The sequence below is a fragment of the Hypomesus nipponensis genome, chromosome 19 (assembly GCF_054491055.1).
Source record: "Hypomesus nipponensis isolate SF chromosome 19, ASM5449105v1, whole genome shotgun sequence".
NCBI lineage: Eukaryota > Metazoa > Chordata > Actinopteri > Osmeriformes > Osmeridae > Hypomesus > Hypomesus nipponensis.
Genome location: NC_140379.1, coordinates 17,827,540 through 17,848,330, shown reverse-complemented (window position 1 = coordinate 17,848,330; position 20,791 = coordinate 17,827,540). Strand labels below are relative to the sequence as shown.

The following is a 20,791-nucleotide window of genomic DNA, read 5'->3' as shown; positions in this document are numbered from 1 at the left end:
GTGGCAGAATAGCCTTCATCCTGTTGACCGTTAAATAGGAAAGGAGAAGCAGTCTGTAACTGTCCTATCTCCTCTCATCTCTGTCCAGAACGGAACAGTAAATTGTATGACCTCATGAAATATCCAAGCTATAATGTCTGAGTTAACATAGCCGGGACATTAATGTGGAAATTGAGACTTGATAAATGACGCTGCAATAGATCACAGTATATTATTTCCTTTTGAATTCGGTAAAAACATACAAGAGCCAGTTTTAGAGAAAACAAAAATGTTTTACTGAAAAAATCTATGGTCAATTTTTTATATTTTATAATTTCATAGTATATAATTGTATAAACATGAACATAAATGGACATCAATGAGGAATTGTTACATTATGTTTAAAATACACGTAATCCTCTTTTTAGCAGGTATGAGTAAAATGCTTTTGAGAGGTTAATGTCTTTGTTTTCAGGTTTACATCGGTCAAAGGCTGACATACAGTGTTAAGTGGTAAAAGTACAAATAAAATCATGATGTGAAAAATTAGAAATCAACAATCAAATTTCCAAATGACAGTTTAAATGGACTCTTCCATACTTATCTGAGGTCACAAACTTCAGTGGTCTTGGAATGAGCTGATATGCGTACTTGAATGCTACCTGGTAGACCAAAGCCATGATACATACAGTCTGAGGTTTTACAATGATGAGAGCCCAACACAACCACGCTGCCTCGCAACACATTACACTGAGTGCTGACACTGGGATGGAGCTGTGGATCTTCAGCCTGTGAGTGTCCTCGTCCTGGGGTTCCAGTAGGATGAGAGTGGGTTGATGGTGGTAGACATGGAGAAGCCTTCCCCATCTTCTCTCCGAGTGCTTTAGTGTGGTTAGGGGGGGGGGGAGAGGGGGTGGAGGTGGAGGCAGGTGGGTTGGTGTGGACAGGGGGACTGCCTGCGGAGTCCTGGCAGGTGGACACAGCCGGACGGAGACTGCAGAGCACCAGACTGGCCCCAGGGAGGGTGGTGTTGTTGGGGGGATGAAGTTGGTCGTGCATGTTCACAGCCTGTTACCGATGGAAATGGCTATGGGATGGTTAGTGTGTTTTACCACCAAAGACACCGCAGATGGTGACTGGTGAGCCTCAGAGAAGGTCAACTTCCTCACTCCCACGTCCTAAACCCGCCGGCTGCTTTAGGAGTTCTTGGACACCACCTTCATAGTGATGGTCTTCACTTCTGAGTATTCCATCAGACCATGCTCTCCCCTGAAAAACACACATGAGCAGTGTTAATGTCACTGTGGCACTAAGGAGCTCTATAACCTTATGTATTAAGCTCACAGTATTTAGACTAGTTCAGGCTCGATACTTTGACAAAGTCCTGATATTAGCACATAGTTCAAAGGAATACTAACTTGGCTGCACTTGTGCTTTTTGAGTGGGACAAGGACCAGGGAAGGATACTTACAATTCACGCCCATTGCCAGACATTTTATATCCTCCAAATGGACACTGCGTGCTCAGAGCATTGAAACAGTTTATCCTGGAAAATACACAGAACATACATCACACGTCAGCCTGGGAGTTCCATCGTTTTGTGTAATCGTTGATCATGTCCAACAGTGATGTTGTCAAGACTAGCAAAAAGCCTGTGCTGAACAGAGTTATGTATCAGTAAAACCAAGTTATAAATCAAATAACCACTACAGTGGACTATGGGGCATATCTTTTTTCACAGATGGCTGCAAGGACTATGATGATGGTGATGGTGATAATGTTGCTGGTGACAATGATGATGATAATGTTGATAATGATGATGTCAATGGTGATTGTACTGATAGTCCTGATGATAATGATGGTAGTTTACAACAAGAAACTCTTACCAGACAGTGCCAGCCTGCATGGCTGTGGAGATGGTCATGGCTTTGTTGATGTCATTGGTGAACACAGCCGCTACAAGACCATAATCGGAGTTGTTGGCCCTCTCTATCACTTCCTCAATAGTCTTAAACTTCATGAGCTGTTGGACTGGCCCAAATATCTGCAAACAGGAAGCAAGACAGTTGAAATGGTAACAAGTAGCTCCAAATTATTCCATGGTGACATTCTTCTTTAGTGGCACAGCACTAGGTATGTGGGTGGAGAAACCCGATAGGCGCGAGAGCAAAGCTTCTAAGGAATCAGTCATCATTACAGTACCAAGAACTGACACACTGTCATTCCAGTATATCAGTGCATCAGCCACACTGATTCAGCACACCTCTTCTCTGGCGATGACCATTTCATCCCGGACGTTGGAGAAGACAGTGGGCTCGATGAAGAAGCCCTTCAGGCCCAGAGCTTTCCCGCCACACTCCAGCTTGGCTCCCTCACTGATGCCGCTCTGGATGAATTCCAGAACACGGCTCTGCTGCTCCTTACTGATCTGAGGGCCATGAGAAAGAGAGAGAGAGAGAAACACAGACAGAGAGAGATATAGAGAAAGAGACCGAGTGAGCGTGTGAAAGAGAAAGAGAGACCAACCGAGAGGGAGAGCGAGGAAGAGAACGAGATGGGGAGAGGGAGAAGTGTGTGGGGGGGGGGGACAGATTGGGAGTAGAGAGGGAGGGAGGGGGGTAAGATGTTGAGGAATGAAGTAGGAGGACAGCCAAACGAGGAGGTTATGAAGCAATGGAGAAAGTGAAAGGAGAACGTGGAAAGACAGATAACTACTGAAACACAGAGGAGCTGAAGTTTTGACTGTGCACTCAATGACTCCTCCTCGGCCTGTCATCATCACCATCCTACCTGTGGACCCTGCTCTGTGGTGGGGTCGAAGGGGCTTCCCACCACCCTCCTCTTGGCCCTGTCCACACTCCTACGGACAAACTCGTCGTAGATTGGCTCCTCGATGTAGATGCGTGAACCTGCGGTGCAGCACTGGCCAGCGTTGAAGAACACCCCCTGGTGGGCCTGCTCCACGGCTAGATCCACTGTGGAAAAGGAGGGGGGAAAGGGAGAGGAAGACTCAGTCCTCATGTCTGCAACCTCCTCACTTACACAAAGGTGAGAAAATAGGTCTCGTCCCCCTTTGAGATGATTTGTAAGGGCTTCCACACAGCGTTGGTCGTTAAGCGAGAATCGAACTGAAACGAGCGGAAACGCAAAGGAAGCCCACAGCCCGTGAGGTCGACAGAAAGTCAAACCCTCGTCTGTAAGCGATGCCTTGGGCCTTTCCGTCCCCATTGCATTGTCTCCTCTCCCTCGCCGCGTGTCTGATATCTGACACCTGAGAGACGGTCCCCTGGAGCGGCGCGTGAGGGGTTAACGGAGCCCGGTGATTTATGGGTCTCGGCTGAGGCAGGCGGCCGGGGCAGGTTCCATTCCCCTGATTTACGGGCCTTTGGGAGCCCCTCTCACGGCTGCTGAAAGCATTTGAAAGCTCCGGCACCCCTGTTTGGTGAGCCACTTAGAGCTTACATGAGACCCATCCATCCACTGGTTTTCAGAGCCCCACAAAGCTCAGCGGAAGGAAAGCTTGAGAACCCAGCAGAGCTCCATCTGCACACATCGACTCCCCCAGACTCAAGGTTGGATAATAGGACACACCACGTTAAACAATCCCCACTATGCTGAGACAAGGGGCCCGTCTTGTAAGACAGATATGACGCCGAAGAGCTCTGAGGGGAAACAAGCGGTCTTTGTGGAACACCAGTGTCGTCTGGAAGGCCACCTATAAGGGAGCAGGTAAACGGGAGGAACTCATTAAAACTGGGTCTGAAAACTTACAGTCGGCGTCTGCAAAAATGATGTTGGGGTTCTTCCCTCCCAGCTCCAGTGTTACCCTCTTCAGGTTACTCTTCCCAGCTGCTTCTTGGATCAGTTTACCGACCTGGCAAAGAGGAAACAGGCTTGCGTTTATTCACAGAAACTCAGACCTGCAGTGTCATCGGGCCATTAAAAGAGTTTTGCAGGTTGGTTAGCAAGCTCCAAACATGGAACGCATGAAACCCGAGCACACCAAACACATACAAAATACCGATTACAGTCTTGGGACGGGGCTGCAGGAAAGTAAAACGATGCTTCAGCAACCAAACGTCATCTCTTGTTTAACGAAGGACAGGAAGAACCAACCACAAGTTGTGTGGGTGGCGGCCTGGGAGTGTGGTAGGTTGAGGTACCCTGCAAGCTGTGAGAAGTGTTGCTGTTTGGTGGAAACAGGCCTGTGTTGGCCCTTAACGGATGGACCTGGGGAGCTGGAGTGTTTATCAAACAGCAGCAGGAGCTTTCCCGCTCTGCTTCTCCGTTTCACAATTTCCCCTCATCAGAAGTACTGCTCTACCCATGATGTGAATTCAGATGGTCTCCACAAGTCGTTTCCCACATTCCTCCCTGCAGACCAACGGTTGAGACATGCATGAACCGCAATGCTCTTGTAACGCGTGGCGTGAGCTTTCCGAGGAAACGAATTGCTCGCGAGTATTATTTGAGACTTCCCAGCTGGTCCGATCGTGGTGTTCTGATGTGTTGTTGTGGGACGGGACACAGTGTTCATTTGGCCATCATTTAAAACCTAGGAGCAGTCCTGGGAATCTCACTCGGCCGGCAGCTATCACATTCATAAACAAACAAGCCCACATCACCCTGTCCACCCAGGAGTCACTGACACATACTATTTGGTTTTCCACAAGACAGCATAGGGAGCTGAGAGGGGAGAAGATCGAGGTGTCTTCCCCCTCCACCCCCTCCACCCCCTCCACCCCGTCCGATGGAAAAGCGTAGAGCCCTGATTTCTTCTCACGGAGGATGTTTAACACAGGAATGTCTGCTACTCCCAATAAAGTCAAGCTATGTTAGTGTGTGTAAGGAAATGAGCAGCGCAGCCTGCTGAGTGCTTTGCTTCAGACTGGAGCAGCTGTGAGGGGGACAGTGGTGTCAGGCTTGGCTGGCCACTTCTCTGGTTCTCTCTGAAGCTCCGCTTTCCCTGCTTTTGATGGGAAAGCTCTGGAGGAGGGATGACTAATATCATATTTGCGTGTGTTCACTCAGCGAGGACGACACGCTGAGTGAAGACTCGTAGTTATGTGTGTGTGTGTGTGTGTGTGAATGACTATGAGGATAAACCACAAGCACTGCACCCACCTGCAAACAAGCCATTTCCCACCCCCTCTCCTCCCCTGTCTCCCCAGACCCTGCCCTCCTCTGTGGGGATACTGTGTCCTCTGTCCCTCTCTCTTCCCCCTCACATGACTGTCACCAAGGTGACTAACTGTCTGTGTATCTACATTCTCTCCAGCTCACTTGCTCAATAATTGGCTCCAGATCACAGGAAACTACTAAGAAAAGCAGTTAATGAAAATGTGCCTCTTTTACAGGAAATGTTCTCTAACCACTGATGACAGAACACGGGAGCAAGGAAACAAGTGCTTGTGTGTGTGTGTGTGTGTGTGTGTGTGTCTGTGTGTGTGTGTGTGTCTGTGTGTCTGTGTGTTGATACCGTCATGTATATGTGTTGAGGTATGCATGCAAGTATGTGCGTGTGTGTGTTTTTTGTCAGTCTTACGACTGAACTGCTGCATTAGTCCACCCGTAACAGGTGGGAACATCACTGTTACTGTATCTGCGGTTTGCTCCTCCACATTCTCTGATCCTTCTTCACCCCCCCCCCCTCCCTGGTGTGGGGGTTGGGCTTTCAATATCTGCAAGGTCACCTGTCTGCCGACATCTGAACCTACATCCTACACTGTCTTGTTTACATAGATGTAGGTACAAAGTAGACTTGGCCCAGTAGCTGACTACTGCCCAGACTGACAAATATCAATATCTACTAATTCCAATCTCTGAATATCTGTTTCACCATCCATTCACTTGGATTTTAACTTTTATTTCAATTTTTACTGCATTATTCTATTGTGCTTGTGGTTTACACCTCTCTGCATTACCAACCCTCTCTGGAGGAGGGGTTCCTTCAATGACTTGCTCCTTCCAAGGTTTCTTCCATTTCTTCAGGACTTACTCAAGTCATTAGCTTGATCCCCCTCAATATCTCTCACATCAGCAACAGTTGAACCATTCTGACATGTAAAACATCCCAGCACATTGCATGTCAAATGTAATTGATGACAACTCGCATTTGTAGTTACATATTTTGGTGTTTGCTTTGGTTACAGCGTCTGTGTTTGTTGGGCCGGAGGGTACTCTCTCTCCCCATGGAGGCAGAGCAGAGACACACTCAACTCCAGGGATACCATAAACACTACAAAGACCTCGTTTCATTTATGACAGCTACATGTGAGACATACACGTGGCTGGGTCTAGATTTAGCAGGGTTACTTTTACAGTCTAAGCTCCTGCTAAAGGAACATGTTTGTAGGACTTAACAGATGTTTATAAAAACGATCTACATAAATGGAATCTGTCGTCATTCCGGCTGATGGTCCGATTCAGTGGAATGTGTTTCCCCCGACAGCAACTCCAAGTCTGTGACGGATAATGTTCTGGGAGACTGCTGTTCTATTAACTCTGTGTGAAAGGGCTCCTCCTGTCCTGATAGACAGCTCTACTGTATCTGTAGTCTGGAAGGTTCCGTAGAGCTACTCATTACAGCAGCTGGACACTTATAATCTTCTGAGACTAAGTTCTAACAGAGGGAAAAGACCCCTTACATGGGAGTGAATGAGGTGGCCCATAATGGCACGAGATGGAACAGAGATAGGGAGGTTGATGAAGCTGGCCAAAGTGCATTGTGTGTGTGTGTGTGTGTGTGTGCGTGTATGAGTATGAGTATGGTGAAGCTTACAGCAGGCAAATCACCTCCGAGCCCCCTGTTGGGAAGACTAATGACAGGGCAAGCAGCTCATATAAGACCCCATTTGCTAGTCATCTAGACTTCAATACAAGCACACAACATTCCCAAATTACACAGGCCTTTCGTATGCACTGCACATGTTGGTCACTGTGTCACTGTGGTAGACACAAAGAGACATGACCAACTGGTGGGTCGATTACCTGTCAATGCCTTTTGTTGTGAAAATTACCTCAGTTGATCCTGTGAAAGCCACTTTGTCTATGCCCATGTGTGAAGCTATCGCAGCTCCTGCCGTTGGCCCGAATCCTGGCAAAATATTGACGACTCCCGGTGGAAACCCAGCCTGTCAAAACAATATGAGAGGAAACAAGCTTTAGAGGAGAGAGGACAGCAGAGCCAAGCAAAACCACAGGCAGTGTGGGGGGAATCCAGACCCAGCCCAACCCTACCAGCAGCACACCAAAGAATGGAGCGAACTTCAGAGCGGAGATATGGGGGAGAGTGAGCAGGAATATAGAGCAGAGGAGAGAGAAGGGGAAGACGACAGAGGTGTTCTCTAAACTCTCACCGACTGACAGATGGATGTCAAAGATACTGTAATTTACTGTACTGTACTCTGATGATACTGTCCTGTCCTGTACTGTACTGTACTGTCTATGATTATATTGTACTGGGTTGTACTATACTGTACTTAACTAAAACAATACTGTTCTATGCTGTGCTAACTGTACTTTGATAATGCAGAACTTTGATGATACTTTATTGTACTTTACGGTCCTACACTGTACTGTACTGTACGACAATACAATACAAACTTTACTAACTGTACGTTGATAAAACTGTACTATGATGATACTATGTATCATGATGATACTATGTATCATGATACTACTGTACTATAAACTAATAAACTAGACTGAAAAAAGACTGAAATGTATTTTCTGTCCTGTGTCTGTCCTGTATTGTTCTTCAGTGTTAGGCCTCACCTCCTTGATGAGGGCTCCTAGGTAGAGGCAGGTCAGTGGGGTCTGTTCGGCTGGCTTGATGACCACAGTGTTCCCACAAGCCAGCGCAGGGCCCAGCTTCCAGGCTGTCATCATCAGGGGGAAGTTCCACTACACACACACACACACACAGAGGAAATAGACATCACACAGCTGAAATACTGGGCGTTCACTACTCCCTAAGTCACTCTCTAACACTCAATAACTCATCACCATTAGTCACTCACACTGTCACTTCCCTGGGTAGAGAGGATCTCAAGACGTCGGATCCACGTTCTATTTTTTGGGTTTTCTCACCATGGCCTGAGCAGACTAGGGGGATTGCAACACGTGAAATGCTCGGTACCGTATTACGCTGCACAGGTCTGTGTTCTTTCTACTCTGTGACGGACTAGAGAGGGACTTAAACGCAGACCCACACGCCTCCTCAGCATTTTATACAATCTGATCCTGCGTCTCTCTCTCTCTCTCTGCTCTCTCAGGAGTTCCATCTACTCTCTCGTGTGCATTTGTCCTGAGCTACAATATGAGGAAAATCAAGAATCCTAATGAACGTTTTTGTTGTCTGTTTTAGGCTTATTGGCGCTGTAGTTCAGTTTCAGAGTATTCCAGTTCATCTCTCTCTCTCTCTCTTTCGTTCTTTCTTTCTCCCCTCCCCTCCCCCCTTTCTGTCTCTCACTCTACTCCTGGCCAGCTCTTTCCTTTGTCCTTCACTCCCCTTTCATTCACTTTAACCCGCCCCCCACTCCTCTCTCTCTTTCTCTCAACCCATTCCTTACTTCCTCTCTCCTCCACTCTCAGTGGGTCGGCCAGTGGATTTACCCAAATATACACTGACTGATAAGCACGTCAGAGAGTTCCAGGAACCTGCCCGATGTGTGTGTGTGTGTGTGGGTATGTATAATCCACCAAACCTCCTTCAAGACAACTACATGCGCCCAACCTTCTGTGTTTCATCCATCCATTGCTCATAACCCCACCATCCCCACCACCACCCACCACCTCCCACGCACTCCCTTCACCTCTCTGGGTGGGAGGCAGGACAGATGTGGAAGGGAGGCTTCTTTATATGTCCCCTGAGAAGTCTGATCTGAACAGAAAAACAAACAGTCACACTCACTGGGATGATCTGTCCGCACACTCCGATTGGTTCGTGTCTCGTGAAGGAGAGATACTCTCCATCTGCGGCGGGGGAAAAACGCAAAGACGTGTAATCAACGTGCGTCATACATCATCACTCGCCATTCATCACTTTGGTGGGGTCAGAGAAACATGACGATGCATGACAAATCATTTCTGTGGATGTCATTGACGAGGTTAAAAACTGCCAAAAGTTAGCCCTCACAGGCCAACGCATGATAACAATGCATTGAAGATGTATGTGCGTGTGTGTGTGTGTGTGTTCATGTGTGTGTCATCCTTGAGTGTGTGAGTCTGGAGTCAGAGTGAGCTGGAAGGCCTGTCTCATTCCTCCAGCCTTACTAGAGTTAAAGGAGAGACTTGCTGAGGGTGTGCCATGTTTATCGGCTCTCCACAACGGTAGTAAAAACAATCGATATTTTAGTGGCTAGAAAACCGAGCTGTTGTATTTGTTCCAGCGGAGTTCTGTGATGTCCATGAGAACAGGACGCCTAAAGGCCTCAGCTGATGAAACTGTGCCGCGGAAAAAGAGAAGGAAGAGGTCGGAGGGGGAGGCCACAGCGTTCTTCATCTTCCCTGGTGGCCAGATAAGAACATGGTGGAAGACTCCACCCCAGCCACGACACATGAACCAGCTCTGTTTGTTTGCTCTGTAATACTACTATGGATTGGAACGAAGCTTAAGCCAAAATCGGAGAGAGGCAGTGGTTTGACTTAGAAACACAAGAAGGGAATTACAGAGGGACAACAGAGCTGGTCTCACGATACCAGACATCCCCTTTGGCTTACTTTCTGTCCAAGCAGTTTCTTGAAAAGCTCTCTGTGATTCTCTCTCTGTGAGTTAACACAGTGTGGATGACTTATATGGACTCCCTGTGCCAGGCCTGCAGCAGACCCCAACTGGCTCTCAGGTGGGTCCATGTCCCAGCCATCCTTCAAGTAGCCCGAGCTTCAGCTTCAGCCCCAACCCAGCCCCAAACCCAGCCCCAGCCCCAGCCCTTGCCCCAGATCAAGCTCCATCACTACCCTTGCCCTAGCCATCCCTCACTCAACTAAAGGTCATTCGGTGACATCAGATCAAGGGGATCTGATGTTCTAAGCTCCCTGTAGCATTCTTTCAAATGGCTAAATTAGCCTGAACAGTGCTTCTCCCCAACCCCCGACCTTCTTTAAACACACCTATCCCCCCATCCCTGGCCTGTCTCTGGACCACTGATGGCAGTCTCAACAGGAGGGTGGATATTCGTCTTCAGATTTATAACTGGCCTCGGAGCAGACTTGTTTGCCCTCCCAGCACCCCCAGCCTGCACACGACTCATCTCCCCTGGATCCGGGATCCCAGAGACCAACCTGCTCCTCAATCTGCATGTCTCCTCCAACTGTCTCTGCTTCTGCTGCGAATAAACCCCACCTAGCTACCATCCCAACCTCTTTCTGCCTCCTTCCGAGGGACAGTAGTAATTGTATGTGTCAATGTTCTATGAATGTCACATTCATTGCAGCTCTGGAACGAGGCTGAGCGGATCCTACCCATTGGAATGGTGGTGCCGTGGATCTTGTCTGCGTATCCAGCAAAGTATCTAAGCGTCTTCATGGTCCCCTGGAGGTCCACAAACAGGGTGGGCAGGAAGGGCTTCCCACTGTCCATGGACTCTACGGTCTGGAGAGGAGAGGGTGAGGGAAAGGGATGGGGAGATAAAGAGAGAGAGTTATACATACGGAGAGTTATACAGAGGGTTCTACATAGTATCCTAATCCTAATCTGTTGCGCGTCTTTCTATTTTGAACTGCATTAAAAGGAAAGCTTGACATTGAGACATCACCATGCTACAAAGATTCTGTATCAGTCTTTTCACTCACTGCGAGGTAGGCGCTGTCTCTTTCCACAAGGTCGGCCAGTTTGGACAGCAGTCTGCCCCTCTCAGAGGCATCCATCTTCCTCCACACTGAGCCTAGGGAGAAGGCCAGCCTGGCTGCCTGCACCGCTTTGTCAACATCAGCCTGGGATGAAGAGGAGAGGACGAGGTGAGACAGGAGAGGGGGATCGAAGGGTGACAATGAGGGGAAACAAAACCCTGTTAAGGACACAACCTTGGTCTGTAAAGACGTCTTTCTCCACCGCAACTGAGACTGATGATAATCGGCCAGTTCTAGGGGATTCTCTATTAATCTATAATTAGGAGCTTCAAGGTTTTCCTCTGCATCAGTTATTCCACTCAGAGGTGCAGATTAAGTGAAAGAGAAGAGGAGAAACGGCTAGCGCACCAAACCACATTAGACTAAACTTGATTTTCTATGTTGTTGGACACACAGACACCTCACACACATGGACAACGAATGACTGGGAGGATGCCAGGGCATAGGTGGTAGGAAACACATGTGTGGGAAACCCAAGAGCAGCCCTAACTAACAAACATCTTTTCTAAGACCCAAGTGGGTAAAATAACCCTGTTTTCTTTTTTTCTTTTTTCTTTTCTTTTTTTTTTTGGGGGGGGGGGGGGGGGAGTGGGGGTGGAGAAGAAAGGAATGGGGAATGCAGAAAACAGAAATGGAAAAGTGTATTTTACCTTCTCAGCTTCCTGGACCTCACAGATCTGTTCGCCACTGGCTGGGTTGTACACAGGGAAGACCTTCCCACTCACCGAGTCCTGCCATTCGTTGTTGATGAAGAGCTGTAGGGAGGAAAACATAGAACTCTCAGTAAACAGACCAGGAGGCCCATGGTGGGGATATCTAACAGCAAAACACTGGCTCTGTCTCTACACGGCACATTAAGCTACTCTCACACCTACTGTAGGGGAGGCACTGGGGCCCCTGGAAGAGAATTAAATCATGAGTCTAGTGAATAGCCTTCAAGTCTAAAATAATGCATTTCTAAAGTCTATGGTATTTTGTTTATTTAAATGAACTAATCAGTCAACTATCTAATAATGGCCAGTGATGATACATGCTAAAACAAGACTAAGGGCCAACAGTTGACAGAGAATGGACCCTCCATCTAGAGACTCTTAGATCTTCAGTAACACGGAAAAAGGGGAAATCTGGACAGGGATTCCAGTCTGCTCAGTATTGCTCTCATGGGAGTGCTCCAACATCCAGACAAAGGGGTGGGGGTAGATAAATCCCTATCAGACAACACACACTCCTCCCTCCTTCCCTCACACACAGACACACGTTTCACAACATCGCTGCTCGTTTACGAGATCATAAAACACGTGCCGCACTTGGTTTCTGTGATGCGTTAAAGCAAGCCGTCCGTTATACAACCGCATGGGATTCCAAACTCAGCGTTTTCAAGCTCGATAAAGACCAAAAGAAAAATGAATGTTTACTTAAAATAACAAAAGTGGGATTCATCTCGAGGAGTGGATGAGTATGTCTGATACTTAAGTCACCAACAGATGTTTAAAACGGGTCTTGCAAACGGACCAAAACGCAAGGTGTGATTTGACAGTACTTACATGACTTATGACTAATGCACAACTTACGTAAATAAAAGATGTTTCTATTCTGTTAGCTTATTGACGTGTTTGGATCCATCCTACTGACCTCTCAGACTAAAGGCCTCGTACCGACCTCTAAAGGCTGTCGGTCGGTACGATCGATGGGGTGTTAAGAAAACATCTGCTGGCTTGAATCCCTCTGTATATACATTTGCTCTTACCATCCTTTTCCTTGTGAGGGGGGAAGACACACAGAGAGCAAACCTGAAAGCACGGTTCGAGTGTCCCGCTGCCCTAAGCCCTAACTCTCCAACATGTTTACCTACGTAAACTCAGAGACCTAAGTACAATTTAATTGGCTGTAAACTGTGAGAAGTGTTTACTTAAGGGCCGGTATAAAATGTTGGCACGATTGGAAACCGTTCTGAGTCTCAGCACCCAGACATCAGTGCCCCTTCCCTCCCTTCACCACTCCCACAAGTTGGCTGCTTTACAAGAAGAGCCTCTCATATGAATAACTCATGTTTGAGAGTTTTAGGTATTTGGTATCTGTCTGTACCTGTACTGTCTCTGTCTGTACCTGTACTGTCTGTGCCTGTACTGTCTGTTCCTGTACTGTCTCTGTCTGTACCTGCACTGTCTCTGTCTGTGCCTGTACTGTCTCTGTCTGTGCTTGTACCTGTACTGTCTGTGCCTGTACTGTCTGTGCCTGTACTGTCTCTGTCTGTACCTGCACTGTCTCTGTCTGTGCCTGTACTGTCTCTGTCTGTGCCTGTACTGTCTCTGTCTGTACCTGCACTGTCTCTGTCTGTGCCTGTACTGTCTCTGTCTGTGCCTGTACTGTCTCTGTCTGTACCTGCACTGTCTCTGTCTGTGCCTGTACTGTCTCTGTCTGTGCCTGTACTGTCTCTGTCTGTACCTGCACTGTCTCTGTCTGTGCCTGTACTGTCTCTGTCTGTGCCTGTACTGTCTCTGTCTGTACCTGTACTGTCTGTGCCTGTACTGTCTCTGTCTGTGCCTGTACTGTCTCTGTCTGTACCTGTACTGTCTGTGCCTGTACTGTCTCTGTCTGTACCTGTACTGTCTCAGGCCATTTCATACTGACTCATATTGCTCTCCTATTCATCTGCATTAGCCTGTCCCTTTCTCTCCTCCTCCACGCCACTGCCACAGTCCTTTCTCTTACTCTCTCTCTCTCTCTCTCTCTCTCTCTCTCTCTCTCTCTCTCTCTCTCTCTCTCTCTCTCTCTCTCTCTCTCTCTCTCTCTCTCTCCCACACACAGAGGATCCAAGTCCTGTGTTCTCAGGCGCCTTCCATCCGAGGCCACCTTTAATCTGACTCTCATTAAGGGTACTTCATAAAAGTGTCAGTGACGATGAGGAGCCTAGGGCCTGCTACAAAAACAGAAAGCCCTACAGAGCACGGAATTAGTTTTTAAATTTATAGGGGCCACTGTAGTGGAACACCCTAAATCAGGGGAGCCCCCTGACAGCCCCAACCGTCTGAGCAAGAATGCAGTCCATGGGTAGCTTTATGCAAGGCATAACCCCTCACACAAGGCAGCGCAGAAAGAGAGGGGATAAAGCAGGGGGAACAGTGGTCCATGCCACCATCTAAATCATGGCCAGAAAAGGACAAGCATCAGCCGGTGTTTGGCTGGGCCCTCTCTGTACTCCAGGGGCTGTTAGACTTTTGTCTGGTCCCATTGAGAGACTTGATTAAGACGACAAGGAAAAGCAGTAAATCAACTCTCAAGGTTTCTTAAAATTGCTTTTTTAGATTCATTTAGCAAATGGACTAAGATGGGAGGGGAGCACTTGGGTGAAAACAAAAGTGCAAAAGGGCAGTTTTTTAAAATAATAAAGCGTTTTTGTTTTTCACATTCTGAGTAGTATCCTTGCATTCACCATTTCATTGCATTCACCACTTCTGCTGGTTTCGTTGGGTTGTTTGTATCTATATCAATTTTACCATATTTATACGCTTAGTGCCCATTGATGACTAGTTTTGGAATAAGCATATATCTTTGTTTTATTATTACAAAAACAGCCCCAACACCCAATAAAAAAGTCAATAAAGTAACATAAAATCCTTCATAGACACACAGCTATGTTCACTATACCTATAACAAGTTGAAAAGAAAAATTCAGTGGGATGTCTTCCAACCCACTTTCCATCGCACCAGAACTTAAAACACCCATCGAAACTTTTGCAGTGAACGAAACCAATCGATTGCTGTTTACAAGGGAACGCTCACAGCTGTCTGGTCTCTCATTATTTGGTAAACACGCGGGCCGTTTTTGGTATTAGACAGGGAGAGCTGGCAGGGAGCAAGCTGCCGGTGCAGCACAGACATCTGATCCTGCTCCAGTGAGGAGAGCTGGCGCGGATGGGAACTGGACAGTCTTCAGATAGGTCAACACTTTATGCATAGGCCACAGAACAGCTGAAAACATTTAGCAACCCCCATGTTTTTCTGTTAGAGCTGTCAATCTCACTGTGCTGCTGACAGAACTTGTCTCTTTGGCTGATAAAATGATGGGATGGAGATGTGTGTGCTTGAGTCTGATGATGAGATACATGCTCTAAGTCCCAGGTCACACCGCATCATTTTACATCTGTCTCAAAGCCTGACTCATATGACAGCTATGTCAATACTGACATAGTCTACATATCTTTCGAACGAAGGATAGAGTGGTTGTTTCGTGTAGAAGGCTGCATGAACATATGGGAATAGAAGGAACACAGGGGCGATCCGCAGACTCTGAGAAATGTTCCTTTAGTCAGTTAACTGAATTGGACTAACAGTCCTGCTGATCCATTTCTCATCTGCCCCTGTGCTCTCTCAGGAGGCTGCGCAGAAAGGCACTGGGGAGCGAGGGAGGGCAGGGATGCCAAAGTACTCACAGCAGCCAGCTAAACATCTGTTTGGCCGCTAGCGTCTTCTCATGGCTCACACGCTTCAGGAATATTTAATAGTGCTCATTTCTCGTTGATTTTCTGACAGGGAGGGTGGGGGCAACATATACTGTACGTGTTTATACACAACAGGCCAAGATTCCTTAGCCAGACGGATCCTTACTGGGCACCTGCATCCCTTGTCTGCACAGGAAGTTTCATATCTCGTCCTATCACAGGACCTCTATTTCCTCTGTGTTCTGGATCCGTTTCAGGACATTTATAATTACTACTGTTACAAGCGAGTGGAGAGCATGTGAAACTGGAGAGCAGCTGGTGTTTTTCCCCCACTTCTCTCCACATGTCAGACACCACACACCCTTCATGTTCTCCATTCACACACCCAGAGACAATGCCGCCCTGCGCTCTCGGGTTTGGCGAGGGCGACCTTGCTGTCACAGACTGGCAAACGTCTTTGTCTCGTCTGTGTGTGGGCAAGTGCTGAGAGGGCAGCTCGTCCCCCTCACTCCAACATGACATGAGAAACAACATTTCAGTGAGTGTTTGGTTGGAAATAACAGATTTTTTTTTTTCCAAGCAGTTCAATGGTTCCTACTGCACATTTTGCCTTACTGTGTGTGAATCATTCTTGGGTCTCTTGGAAGGCATTATTTAAATTGAAGTTATTATTGGTGAGGACAACAGGCAGAAAGAATATTATTATTCGCATTGCAAATTAACAAAACAAATTAACAAACATAATTTTTGAATGTTGACTTCAACAGAAGTATTTATTTACACTAGTCAAATATATTTTCATAAAGATTTGGATAAATTGATTTTAGTCACACTTTTTTAAGTTAGTCACACTTTAAGTTTTACATCATTTTATCATTGAATTGCATTTTTTGTTCAGTGGAAGAAATATGTGATCTTCTTGGGTAAAAGCTCCATGTTATAGTGGTCCAGCTGTGGTAAAGAAAAGCAAGGCCTGTGAGTATGAGAGTCCACGCCTGGTACAGCTCCACAAGGCTCCCCGGGGGAACAGAGCTTTTCTAAATGGATTTATGCAGCCAACAGTTTCTCACAATGACACCATAAGGATTTACACGTTCCTTGTCAAATGGACTGAAGTCTTAAGGTAAAGAAGTTAATGGGATAACCTCCCTGTCACCAGACATCCTTAAACAGTGATTAAGAGACACGGGACATGATGTTGACTCCTCGGTTCACTCCATAATTTACACTGGCTGCACAAACAGCCGTTTCACACCAACAGACATATTCATGGCAGTGCCGGCTTGCCTTGTCACAATCAAGGGGTGTGGAGTGTGCTTTACTGTGTTTCGGTGACCATGTGTGATACAAGCAGGGTGAAAGTGTGAGTGAGAGACAGAGGGAGAAAGAGGAAGAAGAGAGGAGAGCAAGAAAAAAGAGAAAAAGAATGCTCGCTGTGCTCGTCGTGATAAATCATGGACTCTCTCAGTATCCCCTACCTTGGGTTCTGTTTGATCTTGATCGCAGTAAGATGGAGGTTTTGAAGTGAAAAACTCCAGAGCTACAGGTCAGGCTCTGGCAAGACAGGGCCACTGACCCACACAGTGAGGCAGGGCTATAATTTACATCCTGCTGGACAGCACCTAGCATTGGGGAGCCCCCAGCCTCCATCTGTACTATCTCAATCAGTGACAGATTGATGGGGCCCTCTTTCATTCATCCTCACTGACTGGACGTCTCCTCATAGATTCGTTTACAAAACGCCCCTTGACTTCAACAGGCAGTTCCCTCTAGACAAGCTCCTGTAGCTGAAGTGCAGTAATGCCAATAAACATAGAAAACTCAACTCATCAACAGGAGGGAACCTAGACACAGTAGGGCACTTATGGCAGATGTTATGCTGCTATGTTAATGTGTAGATGTCAGATTAGCACTGTTATGTGGTTGAATATTTAGCAAGGTTTAATTTCAGTTTACCATTAAAGTTTGCTGCCGAAAGTAGAGTTTAGTTTCAGTGACCACAAATATTTAATTTTTATACCTAACAGTAAACACAATTTGAACTCCGATTAATACCATAAACATTAATATACATGTTTCCGTTTGATGACAAAGTTTTACAATACTCAAAAATAATGTGCTCTTTTTTCCCCAATCTCAAAAGAAACATTGCTCAAAGAGTCTGTTTTATAAATGCACAATCATTGAGAGAAGTAAAAAAAATCACTCACTAAAACCCTAAAAATTCTGTCTCTGTCTACACTAATTAACCAAACAGCACAACGCCCCTCTCTTTCTCTCTCTCTTTCTCTCTCTCTCTCTCTCTCTCTCTCTTTGAAAAAAGTGAAAAACATCAATAAATACCCATCAGGGTAGGCTAATTTATGGCTTCCTCAGTGGTCCTACCAGGCCCGTTCACTACCTCACAAACGTAGTGCTCAGTCTCACTCTGCTCTCCTGTGTCCATTCAAACACTGTGTTTTCATATAGGCTTAGAGTCTGCCCAGCTGGTCCCCAGCCTCTGCTTAGCATGGTGGGGGTAGGGTAGACAGAGCACCTAGGGGAACCTCTTTTAAGGCAGTAGTAACTGAGGGACTGGGGTGTGAAAAGTGTGGCATTTTCAATAACAAAGCACAGGGAGACCTGAGCAGATTCAACAAAGTCCCCCTGATCTGCACTGTCCCTTGTAGACACACGCGGCGAGGACGATAGCTTAACTGACACTTTCACACAAAGGTCTCTTTGACGGTGAACAGTTCATGCCTCGGTGAAAGGGACAAGGGGCAATCGTGCAGGGTGATAACACCTCTCTGGCATCGAAGTGCAAAACATGTGGAGTGATAACCTGCTGGGTAATGATTGTTTACCATATCTGTAGGGATATCTTCAGTGCAGAACACACTGCAGCTAACCTTTGTGTTGCATTCAAAACTGCATTAATTGAATAAGTACATAATTTTCTTTAGATGCACAGTCATGGGAAATATATCAAGGTACCTGATCAGTTATCTTTGGATTATTAACAGTAAAAGTGTAAGCTAAAGTGCAATTATGTCATACTTGTTGTATATCAGGGCTAAAGTCTACACGCAAGGGACCAAATTGAAGGACACAACTCGAAGACCTTAGCCATACATTGTGTAAGCAGCTTGGTCAAAGCCATGTTCATTTGCTGCCACATTGACCGCAGTGGGGTGTGACACGAAAGGACACACAACCACAGAAGACCTGGAGGAGAGTGTGGAGGTGGAAGCAAACACTCATCCCCTGTCGTGCTGGCCAGCTCTCCTCTTAGGTCTGGTCAAGGACTGAGCTGCTCCCCCTTCCCTTAGCAGGCAGTGGGGTGGAGAGAACGGGAACAGGGTGTGAGGAGAGCCTGCGTCAGGGGTGCCCATAAATCAGGGCCCTCCTACCCCCTATGTCCACTAAACCGTCAAGGACTGGATGATCCAAATTCCTGGGGGTTAATTCGCCAAGTCCTGTGCTCACGAAATATTCCTCCTATATAGCCCATCCTTCGTGCTCGCGCATTCTTTTAAATGGTACTAACTACAGCATATAGGAAGGTTAAGGGATCACTGGTACCATGAGTTAGCACATAAAGCAGACAGAGGAAATGCTCTGCTCTCTGGCAAGTATGCTTTACAGCTATGAAACAGTACCTTGACAAAGTGGCCTTTGCACTTAGAACATGGAGGTGTACCTACACACAGCGATTACAACAATAAACTTGCATACTGTTCTATGATTGAGCTATGTCTTTTTATCTTTTCATCTTTGCAGCAATAAAACCATTGAATAACTAACAACTAATAAAATAATATGTTTGTGTTGACAATTTCTCTTTACAATGATATAGCCAGATCAGAAGACACCATAAGAGCCACTAGTCCTACTTAATATAATTCCAGTTGAAAACTATATTACATAAAAAGCATTTCAATTAATAGAATAAAATCTACCAAAAGCGAAATAGGTTAATTAACACACGGACAATGACCTAAATAGACCAAACGGTTCGTGTCTCATTTAAATTTGCATACGCAAATGTGAAAATGTCAAGGCTTTGAATCCCTTACTCGCATCCAGATGAATTGTTTTGTGAACCGTTGGAATATACAATTTGGAGAGGTAGTTTATTTATTTCTCTTTAGCCTTTTTTATTAATGTTCAAACCAGTGATAAAGTACCCCCTGAGTTTAAGTTAAGTCCCTCATTCAAACCAAATAAATTAAGTTAATGGAAACAGGGCCCGTATGAGAATAATTTAAAGTTAGGGTTGAACGGAATTGAAACAAGAACAAAACTCGACTTTTTTTACTAGTAAAGTCACTCTATTCATAGCACGTCATTTGAAAAAATCTACACCATGATAGGCTATTTTGGGTAGGCCTATTTGTCACAGCAGCGAACCTATGATTCAAGGAAATGTTTGTCTGGCTGATAATTCTAGTAAATGATGAGAAATTAAAAATGTAACAATTCCAGAATAAGGATCTCGATTGTACAGTCAAACAGTCTATTACGCAATAACATTATTTTATTGGCGTTTCTGAAAAAAAGATTGACCTGGTGTCGTCACTTGGTCTAATGGCCGGGGCTTCATTTCTATAGTAGCCTATAAATACTTTTAATTGCAGTGTAATACTCACATTCAAGTAACTTGTAAGTAGTCTGCATTAAAAACTTTAGCTAGGCAAATATTAAGCTACATCACATTAAATCAGACGGAATTGCTACTGAAGCGCGTAGTTATCAAGGTGACACAACTGATGTCACTTAAGTCTAAAACCTATGTTGCAAGTCTGTAATAATGACGTTTATGGAAAAATGCACTCAACTGAAATTAAGTCATTCGTGAAACCAGGTTTTAGGAAGAAAAAAATATAAATGATAATATTATGGTAAATAGCCTACCAGGATCAGAAAGGATCACCTGCGCAAAACGGCACTACCCAAGACTATTTAAATATTGCGCTATCGACATAACAAAACTACAAGACTAGCCTACTTTTGTCCGGCATCTAAAATCCAACAGAATGGTAGGCTGCATTCAACACAGTTTGTCCCACAGGTAAAATGTAAATTGTTCAACTGACCTTGGTGTACTTGATCTCCGGGTTAGGCACCGGCGAAGGCATGAGTTGGAGAGATGCCATGAGCGCAGCGGGATCGGTCTTCACTTCACCAGGGATTTCGATTTTACTGGAAGTCATCGTGTCTGCCTTGGTTATTCAGTTGAAGTTGTGTCTTCGTTTTTTTCTACAGAAATCTGATTGGGACTTTGGAATCCTTCCTGTGTTTATAACCAGGTGTCAGCCGCGCTCCATTTTTATTGGGTAGAGAACAGGGCCGTCCTCCTGATATAATTAAAATCCAACATTTACATAAACCAACCATCCACAGAATAGCAGAAAAGCACATCCAAACCCCTCCCCAAAGAAACTTCGCACCATCTTCCCACATATCACTCTCTAAGAAACGAATTGCAATTGCCAATATGCCAAATGAAACAAAAGCAATGGAATACAATGACTTGG

At 45.9% G+C, this 20,791-nt stretch overlaps 1 protein-coding gene across 1 annotated transcript; it reads right to left on the bottom strand.

The window, feature by feature from the left end:
* Positions 1–251: 251 nt before the first annotated feature.
* Positions 252–20,587, bottom strand: aldh1a2 (aldehyde dehydrogenase 1 family, member A2). Its single transcript, XM_084682037.1, has 13 exons — positions 20,351–20,587; positions 11,481–11,585; positions 10,774–10,914; positions 10,444–10,573; positions 8,894–8,955; positions 7,756–7,884; positions 6,999–7,112; positions 3,751–3,853; positions 2,770–2,954; positions 2,243–2,407; positions 1,866–2,023; positions 1,451–1,525; positions 252–1,248 (listed from the first exon to the last, which is right to left on the bottom strand). The coding sequence occupies exons 1-13, from the start codon at positions 20,465–20,467 to the stop codon at positions 1,176–1,178; spliced, it is 1,557 nt and encodes a 518-aa protein (XP_084538163.1). The 5' UTR covers positions 20,468–20,587; the 3' UTR covers positions 252–1,175.
* Positions 20,588–20,791: the final 204 nt, after the last annotated feature.

Excerpts from the sequence above, each read along its gene's own strand:
- aldh1a2 (XM_084682037.1), bottom strand. The coding sequence starts at position 20,467 with ATGACTTCCAGTAAAATCGAAATCCCTGGTGAAGTGAAGACCGATCCC. Across the intron at positions 7,885-8,893 it reads TGTGCGGACAGATCATCCCA|TGGAACTTCCCCCTGATGAT; the intron begins GTGAGTGTGACT and ends GTGTGTGTGTAG. Across the intron at positions 2,408-2,769 it reads CCACAGAGCAGGGTCCACAG|ATCAGTAAGGAGCAGCAGAG; the intron begins GTAGGATGGTGA and ends CATGGCCCTCAG.